Here is an 18,419-nt window from a genome sequence, read left to right as displayed (position 1 = left end):
CGTAATGGTAAACGCAAGCTCCTGCATAATGTGTAAAATCTGTTTCGATATCGTTTAAGTAATTGAAAACAGATTTAAATTAAACACAAACCGAACTCTAGTTGAAAACTTTAATGATATTTGAACTCAAAATTTAATTAAACAGAAAGTAGATAAAATTATATCTGACAATATAATTGGAACTGCGAGGAATAAACAAAATGTATATATGAATATCTGATTTCTACTTTCTCTTTTAAGCCCACCTCGAAATTAAAAATAAAAATTATATTTTATATTCTGGAACATAAACTCTCGCATTTATTTACAGATTTACTCGTCTATTGCTAATAAAGTCAGCGCAATATTTGCATGGACTGCCCCCAGTAAGTGCGAGCAAATATTTTGGATCGAGCAAACAGAATCCAGATCAATTCGCTGATGCCAGATCAAGGCAAAGTTAGTCCAGCTGCTGGCAGATTGAGATTGAGCTTCAGCTGATCAGCGCGTGTTTAGTGCGGCAAATCCGAAACTTAGCTCGGAATTTGTGCGCCTGAAAGCCAGTGGAAATCCAAGATCAATGCAGGACTAACGCTGGCTGGCTGGCTTGCTGGCACGTGAAAGGATCATACAGGATCTGAAGATCTGCGGATCTGCGGATCAGTTAAATCACCGGATAGCGCATTTAATCCAATTAACGAACCTGCATGCAAACCTGCGGCCTTGCCTAAATTGTGGGCGGTTCAATAGCTTAGCGCAGAGCAGCGGCCAGAGGCAACGCCAGGTAGTCGCCGATGGATCTGCGAGCATTCGGGTTCCTGCACGGGCGCCGCAGTCGAAAGCGATCGGGCGCTGATCTTGGATAAGTTGATTAATTAAAATTTCGCTCAGCTTTCAAACGAAGCTCATTATTTAATGAGGTTTCTGACAAACCCCTGGGTGTGGCAAGTGGCGACGGTCTGCCAGCCAGTGGGTAGCATGTAGAACTGGTTGGAATTACATTCAGATTCTGATTCAGATTCAGATTCGAGGCGCGACAACTGCCGCAAATTAGCGCAATTCGCTACAAGCGTGGGATGCACGCCAAATATTTTATTAGCTCATTATGCAAAGCGATTTGGCATTAAAAGCAAACAAAGCTGAAAGGGGCGTGGCGACAGCGGAGGGGCAAAAGCTGACGACGCTGTCAATTTCAAAATGTGAAAAGCTCCAAAGCGTTAAATGAACAACTTAAAGAGCCATAAACGACGGAACAAAAGGGCACAGAGAAAGAAAGAAAAGAAAGCAACAATGTGAGAGAGAGAGTATTGAAATCTTCAAAAAGTATTTAAAAACTATACTGGTATTCAATTTATTCTTTTATTTATTATCATATACTCGTATATCCTCTATTCGTATATTCGTATATTATTCATTTTGATAATTTTAGCGAAATTTTGGTTCATTTATTCACTCGAATTCTTCCATTTCACGTCAACGCATTTCTATTCAAATTATAGTCACGGGCACTCCAGTCCAGGTAGAGGTGTTGTTCGATTGGACACGCTTATCGGCGGAAAACCGCATTGAAATTACGCCAGGACCTGCCCAAGTTCCATAATTGCGGTAATGCCGATAATCTGTTCTTGCCATAGGGACCGCACGATGCCTATGCCTATGCCGATGCCGATGCCTCTGAAGTCGTATACCTTCGGTAGCTGAGGGATGCGCCCATTGCTTACGCGCGCTTAATCCCATGGACCGCCTACTCATAACATCGAGTCAGCATCTAATTGTTTGAGGAAAGGAAAGGAATGGAAAGGAAAGGAAAGGAAAGGAAAGGAAAGGATTGATGAGCCGCGAGCGTTGGCCATCGATAATTGGATTAAATACGCGTCCAGCGAACAATCTCTGGTGATCCTAGCGTTAGTCCAGCGCTGATCTCGGATTTCCACTGGCTTTGAGGCGCACAAATTCCAAGTTAAGTTTCGGATTTGCTGCGCTAAACACACGCTCGAAGCTGAAGCCTGGCAGCAGTAGCTGCCATTGCTCCGCACTGCCAGATCTGTTTGATCTTGAACTAAGCGCTCAATTGGCTGCACAGCAAATCCAAAATATTTATTTGCATTTAATTAAGTCGCAAGCTTAGCGACGGCAATCGGAAGTTCGACGGGTCACGCGGCTCTCAAATCCGCGCCATTAAAATTCAATTAAATTGCTACTTCCGCCAAAAGCAAACAATGAACGTAAAAAAAAAATAGAAATGAAATATGGGAACCCTTTTTGGAAGAGAATTTTAATTAAATCTCTGCCACGCCGTGTGGCAGCATCACCAAAAATGCTCAATTATTAAAACAAATAATGCCAATTAGTTGTGTCAACAGTGAGAGCCGCAACCCTGACAATCGCAGCCATTGCTCCCAATTATGATGCGCTAAAGAGCCGCCCAGACGGACACCACCAGCAGCAGCAATAGCAGCAGCAGCAGCAGCAGAAGCAATAGCAACAACAAAGGCTGCTGCTTTAATTGACACTCAGATGCCGCCGCCATCATCGCCATTAACGGCCCCTAGACTTGCCCCCGCTGCTCTCGCCTTGGCCCAGCCTCCGGTCCGGGCGGGCAGAAGAGCACAGAAATCAGAGTTGAGGCAGTCGCTGGCTCCTCATTTGTGCGTCTAATGAAAACGCTAACGAGACACACATACATATACATAAATACATACTCACACACACACACACTCACGCATATATACATAGAGTGGGGTAGTGCACACATTAGCACAAAACTCTTAGGCAACGCAATCAATTCGCTTCTGATTTCAAATTTATGTACCTCATCCGCAAAGGAAGCCGAGCAGGGGGATGCTAAAGCTGTGGCTCTAACTGTAACTAGACAGTGACAGCGATATCCAACCAGATACCACCACTCACTCACACTCACACACACACAGACACAGAGGCATACATAAGGGGGTCTCCATTTTCTCTCACTCTCTGGCAAAGCCGTGCAAAGTACTCCTGATAATGAGCTCCATCTCGTTGGCAATTATTAAATGAATTGGATTTATATGTTGCCAGCAGCCGCAACAGCAACAACACGAGCAACAACAATAACGGCAGCAACAACAACTGTAATTCCCACTTGCTCGCTTTGCTACATAGCCGCCCCTTTAGATAGCTACGCTCTCTGTCACTCTCGCTTGCTCGCTCGCACTCACTCGCGCGCTCATGCAAGCCGTCAGCCAATGGGAAACGTTTATTGGTTGCTTGTTATCTGCGCTGCGAGTGTGGAACGTGGAAGCCTCGGCCTGTGGAACGTATTCAGCATATAGTGCAGTGCTAGGCTAGGGAGAACGTTTTATATACAAATTTACGAACATTTGCACTCATTTATTTTAATATATAAATACTGTTACTTTGACTTTCATTATGTATTCAAATTGTCTACCTAAATTTGTTAATTTTGAAACAAATTACCTTTAATTACTTGCAAAATAGACGGGATTTGTGTGTGTGTGAGTGTGCATGTTCTGTATTGTGTGAATTTATAATCGAAGCGCTGCAGGCGATGGGCGTGCCAGCAACGATATCAAATAATCACATGCAAACAATAAACAAAGCTAATCATTGCATTTGGCCGCTGCCTTGGTCATATTTCAATTACAGTAAAAAGCCAAGGAACACGCCTCTGCCCATTGGCAGTGCGAGCAACAGCAACAACAACAACAACATCGTTGACCTTTGCTAAAACTGCAATGGCGTCGAAAATGCAGAAGAAGCAGAGGAAGAAGAAGAAGCAGAAGAAGATGGAGCCTGCAACTCATTGTCTGACTAATTAAATGATTTATCCCGAAACGTGAGGCAGCCAACACTTTGCAGCAGACAACAGCAACAGCAGCAACAGCAACAACAACAACAACAATCCGAATCCAGCTGCAACAAAAACCAATTACAATTACCGCACCCAAAGGTGCCACAAAAACATATACTCATACACACGCACACACACACTCACAGAGGGAGAGTGCTGCACAAATGCAGTTACTGCTAGGAGCCAGACAGAGGAACAGAGAACAAGAACCAGATCAGGAGAACGAGAGATGCGACGACAGCAGCAGCAGCAGCAGCAGGAGTCGCCGCCTGAGCCAGGAAACTTTATCTAGATGCATACAAATCCAACACAAAGCGCACGTCAATTTATTTGCCAGCCTCGGACGGCTGTCGAGCGTCCGAATTGGGCAGAGGCGGCGGACGAGGCTGGGCTGGGCGGTGGGCGGGCTGGAGTGGTTGGACTCGGCTCATATATAGATTTACCTATGGCAATGCCAATGATGACGATGTCGAAGTTGGCGCTGCATGTTTTATGCCTCTGCTGCAGCTTTAACGAGGTGTTTATTTTCACAACTCTCAGGGCCAAGGCATCTGTGTGCATATGTGTGTGTGAGTGTGTGTGAGTGCGAGAGCAAATCCCTGTGTATGTGTATGAGTGTATGTGTGTATGCGATTGCATTTACTCTTTATTGAAGGTGCAGAAAACGAGGGCCCGCCCATTTTCATGCTGGACTCTTGGGCCGCCAACATGATGAAGATTCGATGCCCGATGACGATGCAGTTCGTGCAATACTTTGTGCAGCCAGGGGCAGGGAGTGGGGCCAGCTGAGGGGCACCACTTTGACGGCAGGGCGTCTATGGAAATAAGCAATGATGCTGACGCCGTCGCAGAAAGGTGACTACAGTGGTTCGCAAAAACAAAGTGTGCTATGTGGCTAAAAAAAAGTCCATGTAAATTAAATATACAAATTAAACTGGTATAAATATGTTGCAGTTACAGTTTTATAAAGTGCGCAGTTAGAGAGTGGATACAAATGTATTAATGAAATAATTTTAAAATTAAATTATTTGATATATTATTTTAATGTTTTTCTCTGCAGAAAAAAAAAAGAATTTAATTACATAAAATGGTTAAATAAATTAAATAATTTCTTTTACTAGAAATTTTATTTGTTTTTTGTATTTTTTTAGTACATTACTTTTCTACATTATTTTTATTTATTTTATTTATTTATTTATTTTTTTTTTTTTTATAAGTAAGAAGTTTTTTTTTTAATTTTTCTTCAGGACCTATAAATAATAAAAATAAGGTGTTTTAATATAGATAATCTCAATATTAAAAATTTTATATACAAATGCTAGTCTTGTGCTGATACAGTATGGTATACAAATCTATATATTATATATGATACTGTATTTAATAGAATATGTCAATTCATATAAATATAGATGGTTTCATTCCAAGCCCAACTCGCTCGAAATTCACAGTTTCTCACGCACTCAGCAACCACTGTGCCAATAAACGCTGACTGCCCATTTTCAAAGTACGCCCCGCATTACGGGCAGCAGAGTTCTCTCTGCCAGCAGCTAGTTGGGCACTAAAACCACAAACGCTTTAATGATGCTGTTTTGTTTAGCGCAAATTGTTTGTTTCGCTGTCATAAACTGGTGCGAAAAATGGCCAAGCGCTGCCCCGCGGTGAGAGCCAAGCCCAGAGCGAGAGCGCGAGCACAAGAGCCAGGCAGAGAGAGCGAGCGCGAGCGCGAGTGAGAGCGAGAGAGCGTCAAAAGTGGACCAGACTGACGAGTGGTCACAACACAGCGACACACACACACATGCGCACACTCACACGCACATACACACACAGCGTACTGGGAGCTGGTTTGAACACTTCATTTATCTGCGCTGCTTTGGCGCATGCGCCACGCGCATTGGGGGCGAGCGAGACAACAATAGGGCGCAGCAAATCCGCAGCTCCGCTGGAATGCCAGTGCCAGCCCGGAAAAAAATGAAGCGACAGCCAGTTTGATTCCGTGATTTTGTGGCAGACATTCGCGCGCGCGTTTTGCGGCAACCGCCACGCGACGTAACGCACTGAGAAGCGATTTTCACGAGACTCCAAACTGCCGACGCCCCCGCAGCAAAGTGACCCCCGACCCAGCCAGTAACCAAGAGCGGGCAGCGTCGCACACACAGCTCGCTCTGCCGGCAATTAGACGCCTTTAGCTGCTCTCGCATAATGCTAATGGCGTTGACAGTGCTCATCAACGCGACGACCGCAATCAATGGACGTTGTCAACGCGGCTGCCGTAGCCACCGCTGTCAATTCGCCAGTGAAGTGCGACGGCCACGCTTCAGTAGCAGCAGCAGCAGCACCACCACCACCACAACCACCAGCTCCGGTGCGCTCCACTATATCAATGTCAACGACGGATGCCAATCGCTGATGCATTAAACCAAACTCTTGATCTATTTATGTGCTTAAGCGTTCACTAGTGTGTGTACGTGCGTGTGTGTGTGTGTGTGTGTGTGTGTGTGCACCGATCCAACTGACCCATCTGTTGTGCTCATTGTTTGACCCTCGTGCGGTGTTTTCCATTATCCAACTATCGAATCTCTGAACATCGTCGCGCCAAATGGTCACGTGCGGTCGTCAAACGTTCAACATGCTGCCGATGGCGCCGACGAATCCTTTTGTGGTGTCCGTTAGCTCCACAACAGCTCCGTCCGCCTCAGCATCGTCCTCAGCCACCGGTGTCAATTGCTCTTCCAGCACAAACAGCAGCAGCAACAACAACAACAACAACAACAGCAACAAGCCAAAGCTGGCCTTCAGCATTGACTCCATAGTCGGCGCCGAGCCATCAACGCCAGCGAAGACGCCGACTCATCCGCAGCGCATGACTGTTATTGCCTCGCCACGAGGCGACAGCCCAGTGATCGCCGCCACATCGCCCTCCATTGAGAGGCGAACCCCACGCGGCTTCATTTATTGCCGGCGACGGACCTCCTTGGATGAACGTTCACGAAGTCCGCCCACGCCGGCCAGCCGGTCCCCTTCCCCAGCTGCAGCTGCGCCTGTGGCACCACCCGCTGCACCCATTACGCTGCCCGGACTCATTCGCCCGCTTCCGCTGCCGGCTCCAACAAATCTCACGCTACTTGGTGCTCCACGCTCCACGGATAGTGCTTCTCCTACGGGCACGGCGCCCGGCATCCCATCACCCGTTCGACCCACAGCGGCACCGCCTCCACCTTTTCTCGCCGCCCAGTTCCAAATGGCCGCCGCCTTGGCACACCATCATCACCAGCAACAGCAACAGCAACAGCAGCAGCAACAACAACAACATCCTCAGCATCCGCCTGTGCCAACGGGGCCACATCATGGCCCGCCGCCACCACCGCATCTGATGCCCGGCCATCCGCTGGGCATATTTCCAGGCGGCCCCCATCCAGGACATCCACCGCCCCATGGTCATCATCCATTTGTGGCCGCTCCTCATCTAATACGTGACAGCTATCCGCTCTACCCCTGGCTGCTCAGCCGACATGGACGCATATTTCCACGTTTTCCAGGCAGTAAGTAGTCGAACCAATAATGGTCTCTTGCTCAATGAACCAGTTCCCGATGGAATGTCGGGAATATGTATATAGTAAATACCTATTTATACAACCAAATTTATATATATAAAATCCTCAGGGTTTTTAAGTTTATGGACTTTTCTTAAAAGATTTCTTAATAGATCAGTTAAGATACGCCAAAACTTAATGAAGCAATAACATTGCAGTTGGATGCTATTACCTAAAAAAAAAAAACAACAGTCAACAACTTTCTATTATTTTGCATAAGCCGTAGCTATTGAGTTGAAGTTCCCCGATTTTTATACCCTGAACCCATTGAAAATGGGAAATCAGGGTATAATGGTTTTGTGAAAAAGTATGTAACGGGCAGAAGGAGGCGTGGCAGACCCCACAAAGTATATATATTCTTGATCAGCGTGACGAACTGAGTCGATATAGCCCTGTCCGTCTGTCCGTCCGTCCGTCCGTCCGTCCGTCCGTCCGTCCGTCCGTCCGTCCGTCCGTCCGTCCGTCCGTATGAGTGCGTCGATCTCAGAAGTTATAAGAGCTAGAGAGCTGAAATTTAGCATGCATACTCGTGTGTACCATACGCAGTACGAGTTTGCTTTATTTTTTCGATAAATTGTCCGATAACTTTTTTATCGAGAATAATCGAAAAATTGATTTTGCTTTTTTAGCCTAACTTGAACATTTTTAGACCTGGAGTCTTCAAATTTGTGTTGTATATAAAGTTAATCGATACAAAGATTTTGTAATTTACAGATTTTGGATACCACGCCCCCTTCTCCCCCAATTTGTAAAAAACGCATTTCAAGTACTAGAGACTTGTGCTTTGGAATGTACACACATATTTACCATATGATTACACTCTGAAAGTTTCATTAAGATCATATGTTTACAAAAGAAATTATTCGACAAATAAATTCTCATAATATTGACCACACTTCAGCGCAGCCCAAGCGCAGTCGCTGCTTACTGCGCAGTTAGCAGAGCGCAGGCTTATACGTGCGTGTGGATGCATCTGTATGTATGTGTGCATAAGAGAAGTGCAGAATGATTAGAATATCAGATTAGAGGGTTCAGGGTATCTCCTAGTCGAGCAGTCTCGACTAGAGCTTTCTTACTTGTTTATTTATAAAGAAGGAATAATAAAGAATTTCTCGATTTCTTGAAACGAAATTTCCACGCCGCAATTAGCGTAGATAATATTCCTTATATTGGGTTGTCAAAACATTCCCCAACTATTTCGCGATTTAATAAATCTTAACAATTTCTAAGTCACGAATATATTCCATAGTTTTTATCAAACGCAGAGAACTACGGACGGCCGTTTAGTTTAATGGATTTTGCAATGCCAATGGGAGGTATTTTGGCTAAGCTGAAATATTTAGCCTATACAATAGTTTGGAACACGCATTTTTCGTTTAGTAAATTGATGTAAAATATGGCTTTATTCAAGTTTTCAAGTTTTCAAATTTCAGACTAAGCACAATCAAAATTAGTTTAGTACAAAACCAGTTTGCATCTTTCTCTCATCTGTGAGACAATAAAACAAAACACAAGGCAAACAAACGGAGACAATGGAGCAATTCATCAGAAACCAAATAGACAATCAAATTTTTAAATATTTTAATTATATCCAAGTTTATTTTTAATATATTGTATATTGGTTTTGTGCAATGTCCGCATTGACGGACGTATAATAATATTTCCGGTATCTCAGAAACCCTGTTGTATTAACAATACATACATATATACTAAATAAACAATATATGTTTAGAGCAAATATATTGGGGACAGACTCCTTCCTGATCGCAGAATCGGTAGGTAGTACTTGGGCCGTGTAGTATTCCCTAAAAATAGTAAATTAAAGTCCAATTAAATCAATTCATTTCAAAATATAATTGATGAGATCTATGTATAATTTTTAAAACTAAATCCCTTGAAATTCTAGCTCTACTCAGACAACTTTTATACGCTCAATTAATAAACGCTTTGAGTATTACGTGGTCCAGACAATGATTGGTCAGCTTTTGATATTTCGGTTTTCATTATAATAGAATAATCAGTAAACATCAAGCCACAAACAAAACCTCATTAGGCAATTAGAAATAACTCTAAAGTTTAAGTTGTAATTTGAATCAGGTTCGACCTTCTACAATGTAAACTTTCGAAGGGAACTAGGCCTGAGGCAAGCTGCGAGAAGAGAGAATTAGTGGAGAACCACTAAATGGTTATTCGGCTCAAACCACGCAATAACTCACTTATAAGCAGCAACTGTTGCTGTTGTTGTTGTTGTAGCTGTTGTTGTTGTTGTTGCTGCTGCACCTTATAATTAAAGTTAAATAAGTAAATTGCAAGCATTTATTACAAGTTAATTAGACGTCTATCAGCCTCATCATCATCATCATCATCATCATCATCGACGTAATCGTCATCAACAGCAGCAGCAGCAGCTGGAGAAGGCAATGACCATTTTGAGTCGTCAAAGCGAGGGTGTGGGGCAGCGAGCAGCAAGCAGCGAGGCAGAGGGGGGCAGAGGGTGGGCAAGGGGCTAAACCAAACCGAACTGAACCGAACCGAACCCATTTTCATAAGTATTTTCAAACAAATTACATTTTAATTAAATTGTTTAAACAACATTACACACATCGTTAGGTCAAGCAGCGTACCTAAATACTCAGCCAACTGTGAGTGTGTGTATTGGGTGTGTGCCAGTGTGTGTGTGTGTGTGTGTGTGTATATGTGTGTGGACTTAAAATTACCAATTAATGGCGCTTGAAAGCGACGGCGCCACTCGCTGAGCAGAGCCCCTACGGTGTATGTATAACACAAAGGCACACACACACACACACACACACACACATACCTGCATACGGCAAAAAAGTGCAACGAGTGAAATGTTAATGCGTTTTTAATTGAGGTTTTGGGGCATCCAAGCAAACGAACCCATCGCCAGACCAATTTCAATTCCCAGTTACGAGTTACGAGCTACGAGTTACCCGTTCCCAGTTCTCGTCTCTCATCTACGCTCACCCGCCCGGCCGCCCCTTCACGTGCACATGCAGAGTGATCCCAACCGCATGCGTCTCACAACATTGTCATTTATTATTATTTAACCTTTTTATGCTACATTTTGTTGTTGTTTACTTCTGTCTCTTTCTCTCTTTCGCTCTACTCTTATAATTACAATTTGAATTTTCATGCTGCGCCATTTCTCGCATGAGTTTAAGAATTATTTCGTGTGTGTGTGTTTATTTTTTTCGTATATTTGGGTTACATTATTTTCGGCACACTCACACACCTTTCACCTGCTTTCAACGGACCTCGTTACGCCTTAATTATGTTGTATGATGTTCCATTATAAAAAAGCAGGCGGAGTTTGCTCTCCAAGTATATTGTTGTTGCTGTTCTCGAGTGTTGTTGTTGTTGTTGTTGTTGTTGTTGTTTCTGTATCGTTAGTTAAGTGCTGTAATTTTCGCTTGATTTATGAACGTGAAAATGGAAATGTCAATGTTTCGCATAACGATTTCATTAATTGTAAGTGTTTCGCTCAGTGCAACTCGTGCGCGTCATTTTGTGGCAGACAGGGCAGAAAGAGGTCTATAGCGCCAAAGATCAAGGAGATAATTATGATGACAGCTTAATTACAGATGCTCCCAACAGGTTGCAGCAACAAAACAAGCCTTCTTCCTCAAGATCCCACCATGATATGATACAATATATACTATTATATTTCCGAAAAGTCATAAATATTTATTAAATTATAGTTACTACACTTTGGTATATACCTTTAAAATATTTTATTAAATTCAAAAATACTTCGTATACTATAGTTAAGATCGATTTGCTTCTTTTGTATCAATTGTTCGACTCGCCATTATACTAAATATATTTATTTACAAAGAGTTTCTTGTACATGCATCAATCAAGCGGTGGAATAGATACCCTACCAGCTCAATTGGATATATGTATGTACATATATATCAGAAACAAACTTTAGATTTCAACACCCCAATAGAATTTCAAGCCAACGAACAATCTTCCATTGATAACACGTTTCACTTTATGGCCACTACAAAAGATCAGCTCTTATCGCTGACTGACAGAATATTTGATTTTGATTTCAACTCTGATTTTATCTGCCAATGTCAATGTACTGCGAGGGTAATTGCAATTCTAGCAGCGAATGCCAATAAATTAATGAAAAAATCATGAGAGCATAAAACTAAAGCCGAAACTCATAAAAAGAAAAAAAAAAAGCAAGCAACAACAACAACAACAAAAAACTGCAATTGTATATAAAGTGATAAATAATAAGATGGACAAAAACCACGCAGAGCCAACGATCGATCAGAGTGGTGCGAAGGGAGCTGAAAATGCGCACTAAGGCAACACTTTAATCATAAAAAACTACATATATGTGTGTATAAGTGACAGCTGACAAGGGTGTGAGCAACAACAGCAACAACATCAACAACAACAGCAATGAAACAGCAACAGAAAAGCGGACACATCAATTAATTGTCAATTGCGCGTATTTTCGCACGGCGGTTTCTTTGTGCTGGGCCCTCTATAAAAAAAGAAGGAAAAGCGAAATATCCACAGCAAAAATATGAAATACTCTTGCGCACTTCTGAACTATATATATATTATATATATGAACTATATATTATATATATGAACTATATATATATTATAAAATATTTATATATATTTTTAAGTTAATACATATTTTATTTTCAACTCGTGATTTTTTTCGTATATTTTATTTTCTTAATTAATTATTGATATTTATTAAAATATGTTCAAAAAATTGCATTAAATTATTTTGAAATGTGGAAAAAACGAATTGGCATAAACGAACTCATTTACTGTGGCATAATAATGTTTTAACTAACATAATTATGCTTATAATTATGTAGGTATTGTGATATGTATATTACTAATTTTGCTAATATAATTATCTATTTTTAGTATACTGTCTTTCCTCAAATTACTTTCATTAAGTTCATTAATTTATTTTGACATGTGACATAAATTTTATTAATGAATTTTATAAACGAACAAGTTTGTTGAGCGGTAATGAAATTTAATCTATTATAATCAAGTATAAATATTCATATGGGTCAAAGTATTCAATGAGATCAGAAAACTATATGCTATTGCTAATATGCCAAATAGTAAATTATAAATATTATCATATTAGTAATTTTATATACATATTTCGTTATATATAGTTATCTATATCCCCCATTTACATATAAGAGCTGCGAAAACAAGACGTAAGATCATACTAATTTATAGACGGAATTTCAAATTATAGGTCTATGAGTTCAAGTTTATTATACATAATAGTTGGGTTAACTGGTTGGTGGGCTAATATAGAAGACAAATGTTGATGAATAAGATTGATATTATATGGTATATGAGTAACAGCTGTCATCTAAATTCTTTCTATATTTATATACCTATAGATATTATCTAGTCCAATGTATTTTACTTGATATATGAGCAACAAACTGCGACATTTCTTAAAACAATATATTCATAAAATTATAAACTAAGGACATACTTCATATAATACACAGGTAACATTTACAAGTAACTTCCTAGAAGTCACTTAGTTCCACTGGACATTATCAAAGGCTTTCTTCATTTAAGTCAATTAAATTTGGTACAGAAATTAAATTGACTTCTACATTTCTATCCAATAAATATCTTCCTTTTTTGATCACAAATATTTTCAATTACACATCTCCTGAAAAATCTGTTGTACTCTTTATAAGGGTATCAATACGAGGTACAACAAAGCGAAGGCAAGTCAACGAGCAACCCGCGCAGTTCATTCAAAGAAACATTGCGTCCAGATCGATGACTGGGGACAGTCTATGAAAAAATAATTAAGTAGCCATTGTGCGGCGCACACTATCAATTATAGTCTTAGGAGCAGTTGTTGTCGTTGCCATTGCAATGGCCTGTGGCAGTGGCAGTTGCAGTTGCAATTGATGCTGCTGCTGCTGCGGCATCTTGTAGCCGGCGTTGTTAGCTGTCAAATGTAACAAATGTCAGGCAAACGGCGCAGCATAAAAAACTGGATCACGGCTGTGGCAATTGTTTGTCAAGTTCGGCGGGGCACACGCATCGGTGGCAGGCTAGACGCACCACTGCGTGGTTGCATTTATGAAGTGTCAAACTGACAAGTTCCAGCGAGCTGCGCGCTGTTGTTTGTTGTGTTCCGTTTATCTAGGCGTTCGACGCTAACAAGATACAAAACACAATGCGACACAATCGCCTGAGAAAGGGCTCATCTGATGCTCTCTCTCTCTCTCTCTTGCTCTCCCTCTCCCTCTCTCTGCATCTTTAAGCAGCCCTTCTTCCATTTGTTTTTGTTTGCTTTGAGCTGGGCTAAGCTGCTGCTGCTGTTGCCCTGAGCTAAATATCCTGTTGGCTGAGCAGCCAGAGTTCAATTTGCAATGTCAATATTGATTTTGTAATGGGCTCAGCTTGTCGCAAGCTAAAAGCAGTTTCCTGCAGGTGATGCCGGCTCATCTCTTGGTGCCCACTTAATCATTATAATTATGGCATAGATGTGCCCTGCCGGCTGCTGTTAATCTCGGCAGCATCTCTCGCACAGTAGCGAGCTCAAATCCCGAACCAAATCAATATTCAAATTGTGGCTCAATTCGAAATTTGCTAACTTCACGCAGCGTCGCAGAGAGTCAGAGCCAGAGCCACAGCCACAGCCACAGCCACAGCCACAGCCACAGCCATTCCAGAAATCGTGATAAACGTCAAAATATCACGTTGTGCGAGTGCCTTGCCCGCACTGGAAACAATGGGCCACAGCGAGCCGCGATGGAGGCGTCGTTGGCGGCTTTTGTCGACATTTAGGCGCGCTAAAGTGTTCAACTTGGCGTTCAACTTGGCCGAGGACAGCACCCGGCCGAGGCACACATCCCAGATCCCCGATCCCAGGCTCACTGTGGCGGCTTCTGCGCAATTGTTTCGCTTATCAGCGATGTCGGGCCATGGCAGACACAGCGCCAACGCCGACAGCCGTTGCGGCACGATCCACCGGCCTTTGTTTTCACTGTGCTCAGGCCCATGTCTGGAAATTTGTTTATTGTTTTGTAATGAGTTTAGCAGGCCTGAATTTGCGGCATCTTTCAGCGACGGCAACGGCGACGGCATTCGCGGAAATCATAACCAGCAAATTGAGGGCCATGTCGTCTAATTGGCAGAACCAACGGCAGCAGCACCGCCAACCTACATGCATATGCCAAGGCGGTCGGGTGGTTCGACTGGCTGACGGACTGGCTACACGTAATTACCAAATTATAGCGCCAAATATGTGCCGGTCACGCTGTGCGAGCCATTTCCCACTGGCGGCCATATTTGAATGCTTTTCAACACTTGCGATGACAACACTGAAACCAAGAAAAAAATGCCACTCGCCCCGTCATGCATGGAAAATTTATCAGTGGTTGCTCTGGCTCCACCTCGGCATGAAAGCCATTTAAAAGTCAAGTGGAACTGGGAACTCGCAAAATGGCAACACAATTCCGAAATGGTGACTGAAACGTGGCTACTTTAGTTGTTGTCATTAACTAGTTTAATTGGCAGCACATTTTACGCTCTGTTTGAACATGTAGTTCCCATTATTAAAGGCCTATCCTCCATATTGTGGGCTTTCACCTTATTAGCAAATACTTTGCCATGCACACCTGTATGTCATGGTCTAATTGATTGCCTTTTGGTTAGTTATTTTCTACCTTAAATAACATTTGACTCTTCAAATTTGATCACTTAAAATAATTGAAAGTTTTCCAGCTCATTATTGTACAGTTGGAAATGGAACTTCAATATATTAAAATATAAAGATTAAAACCTCAATTTGACTTTTACGTAGCTCTAAGCTCGAATTCCGACATTATATACATACATTTTTGTTTACTTTATTAACTGAACTTTTATTCGACATTTATTCCTAAGAACAACCTGTGGATAATTCCATTAATAAAAATTTCGAGAACATGCACTTTGATGGAAATTTAGTGTAATAGAAAATGTATTTTATAAATCAGTTAAGACTCTTTCTTAAAGAATTATTTGTAATTATAATATCTAAAATTTAAGTAAGAATTAACTGAAGTCGATGTCGATAGTAATCAATATGATATCATGATAATAATGATGAAGGGGTAACTGAAGTGGTGTGGATATTAGATGAGCCTGTGGAGTCTTGAATAATGAAAATATATGCATATGCACAAAAAGATGAGAATTAAAAAAGGGAAAAGTAGAGGCGGGTGTAGGTGTGATTTAGGCGTAAATGAGTACGGACTTTGAAATATTTAAGCTCGGAGCACTGCATATTATATAGACAAGTCCTTCGGCTTAACACAAGTTGATGTGGAGTAATTCAAACCTCAATATAGGATATATTGTGACAATAAGATTTTGTGTGTTCGAACGTCGAACATTAGGCTTTTGGGACAGTGAATAATTCTAGGCTAATGAGTTGGGCGTCTCGACTGTATTGAGTTGTTTACAGAACAGAGATGACTCTACTTCTTAATAATGTTCACTTTAGGCCTTTTTGGTAGGATCTAAATGAATATCCAAAGCCAGCACACATCTCAATTTGTATATAATTTTAATTTAAGTCAAATTTTTTCCTAAACATATCAGCAATGAATTTATTAATTGATCACATCGTAGCGATATGCTTAAGTATTATATCTGATTTATTTATTATGTGAACAACCCTTACAGACTTCCTGCTGCAACCGTTTCGCAAGCCAAAGCGGGTGCGCACCGCCTTCTCGCCCACGCAATTGCTTAAGCTGGAGCACGCCTTTGAGGGCAATCACTATGTGGTGGGAGCGGAGCGCAAGCAGCTGGCCCAGGGACTCAGCCTGACGGAGACACAGGTAAGCAGGGCAGACAAACTCCAAGCCGTAAGAGGCCGTGCAACCCTTTCGATGGCCGCGCTTAATGCGCATCAAATTCAATAAATGCCTTGCCCAATTGGCCAGGCTCAAACCCGGGCTGGAGTGGAGCAACCCCTGGCCGAGCGTTAAGTGATTGCATGTCAGCTGGTAGTTAGCCCGCCAAGTACCGGGAGTTACCAAGTTATTAGCGCTAAGAGGGAGCACCAGCGGCTGGGCGGAGAGACAGTCCTTTGGGCATAGCTAGGCATAGCTGGGCATAGCTGGGCGGCAGGCGCAGGCAGGCAGATAAATAGAATTAAAAGACTCGTTAAATTTATTTACGAGCTGCCGCCCCGTCGCAAAGGGTTGAGCGGCCCAAACAGTGCACCGCACTTAAGTGAGCCAAACTCAATTGAAGTTTATGTGTTTCTCGCCCGGACAGGTCAAAGTGTGGTTCCAGAACCGCCGCACCAAGCACAAGCGCATGCAACAAGAGGGCGGCGACAGCAGCGATGCTAAGAGCAACAAGGGCAGCTCCTCGGGCGGCGGCGGTGGCGCCGGCTGCGATGGTGACGAGGATGCCAAACATGATGGCTCCCAGCATAGCTCCACGGATGTGGAGGACGACGAGGACATTGAGGAGGATGACGAGGACGAAGTGATTGACATGGACGACTATGGCAGCGACCTGGATGCTGAGGAGCATCAGCGCCTGCGCGAACAGTTCCAGCAGCAGCTTGCCCAGCACCAGCAACAGTTGCTCCAGCAGCAGAACGAGGCAGGCGTCTTAACGCCGCAGCAGCAACAGCAATTGCTGCACCATCATCAGCAACACCTGCAACAACAGCAGCAGCAGCAACAACAACAGCAGCAACACTTCATGCAGCAGCAACAAATGTATTTGCTTGAGAAGGAGCGGGAGCGACAAAGAGATCGAGAACGGGAACGATCTCGGGAGAGAGAGCATGAAAAGCAGTAATGCCCATTGAAATTCGGAGTTGCTTTTGATTGGCCTAAAGTGTCAGCTAGTTTGTGTTCCTTTGATTTGTAAATGACTTAAGTTAAAGTGTATAAATTAATTTAATATACATACATATATATACATATATAAACATATTATAAATTAGCAAAGATCAGACTTGAGATTGAGTCTGAATATGAGTAAAAATTTCTTGCAGCTTTCAATTTGAACGGAAAGTAGAAAGTGAGTTAGAGCTGCAAAATCAGCGATGAAATCTCCTTTCGATGGTTTCGCTCTACTCGATGATTTCAGCAATCGATACTTGTGATGGTTGCATTGTTCGACCACTAAGGAGTTGCACGGTTAGTGATTTCAGTTATCCCCTAAGTGAAACGATATATCGACATCGAACAAGATCCTTTGAACTATCGCAAAATTGAATTCCCATCGCTACTATCGATGGAACTATCGCCGGTTTTACCTGCTCTAAGTGAGTAGTTTATGAAAATGATTTACTATTCTGCTAAACTGAAGGAAAATTATATTGAAAAAGTTCAGCAAAGGATTTGAATTAACAGAACAGGCTGAAGTTTGAGCACAATTGCAGATAATTAATATATAAGAGAAACCAACTCGATCCGGTTAGTTTTTACTAAAGCAAAGTAAGCAATTTGCTATTAGCTGGCAGCCTGGCACCCTTTCTCTATTCAATAATCCGCAAACGTTAACGAGACCATAATAAATATCGATCAGCTGCCAACGAGCAAACAGTTAACATTTCGATGACTTTCCAAATGCTAACAAGCGCCCTTATTGAGTTGTTGTTGATGGTTGATGGTTGATGTGGTCCGTACCCCTTTGCCGAGCCATTTGGGTAGGCTGTGTGCCAAACGTTGACAGTAAAAATGCAATCAACAATTACGTATTTCGAATTACGAATTACGGTCTCATAAAGCGGCCAAAAAATAAACGTCAGTCGGTGATGGAACGACGAATTGATTGGATGCCCAGCAGACATCCATGGCCGAGCAATACATGCGAAATTGATATTAAAATGCAAACGATTGACTATCAAAATTATTTACTACTATATATAAATAAGGACTGTGTGCCCCGGGGGCGCCGGCCGACTGCCGCAATATGCATATGGA

At 42.3% G+C, this 18,419-nt stretch overlaps 1 protein-coding gene across 1 annotated transcript; it reads left to right on the top strand.

Annotated features, from left to right (window-relative positions):
* The first annotated feature begins 5,772 nt into the window (after window positions 1–5,772).
* On the top strand, window positions 5,773–17,475 carry E5 (empty spiracles homeobox protein E5). The gene is made up of 3 exons (XM_018000969.2): window positions 5,773–7,368; window positions 16,150–16,307; window positions 16,750–17,475. Exons 1-3 carry the CDS (start codon window positions 6,426–6,428, stop codon window positions 17,284–17,286), a joined length of 1,638 nt encoding a protein of 545 aa, XP_017856458.1. The 5' UTR covers window positions 5,773–6,425; the 3' UTR covers window positions 17,287–17,475.
* Window positions 17,476–18,419: the final 944 nt, after the last annotated feature.

This window comes from Drosophila arizonae, chromosome 2 (genome assembly GCF_054131065.1).
Source record: "Drosophila arizonae isolate 15081-1271.41 chromosome 2, UAZ_ARI_1.0, whole genome shotgun sequence".
In the NCBI taxonomy this organism is placed as follows: Eukaryota; Metazoa; Arthropoda; class Insecta; order Diptera; family Drosophilidae; genus Drosophila; species Drosophila arizonae.
This window is presented reverse-complemented; position numbering and strand designations above follow the sequence as displayed.

Coding starts and splice junctions, on each gene's coding strand:
- E5 (XM_018000969.2), top strand. CDS start 6,426: ATGGTCACGTGCGGTCGTCAAACGTTCAACATGCTGCCGATGGCGCCG. Junction 7,369..16,149: donor ATTTCCACGTTTTCCAGGCA/GTAAGTAGTCGA, acceptor CAACCCTTACAG/ACTTCCTGCTGCAACCGTTT. Junction 16,308..16,749: donor TCAGCCTGACGGAGACACAG/GTAAGCAGGGCA, acceptor TCGCCCGGACAG/GTCAAAGTGTGGTTCCAGAA.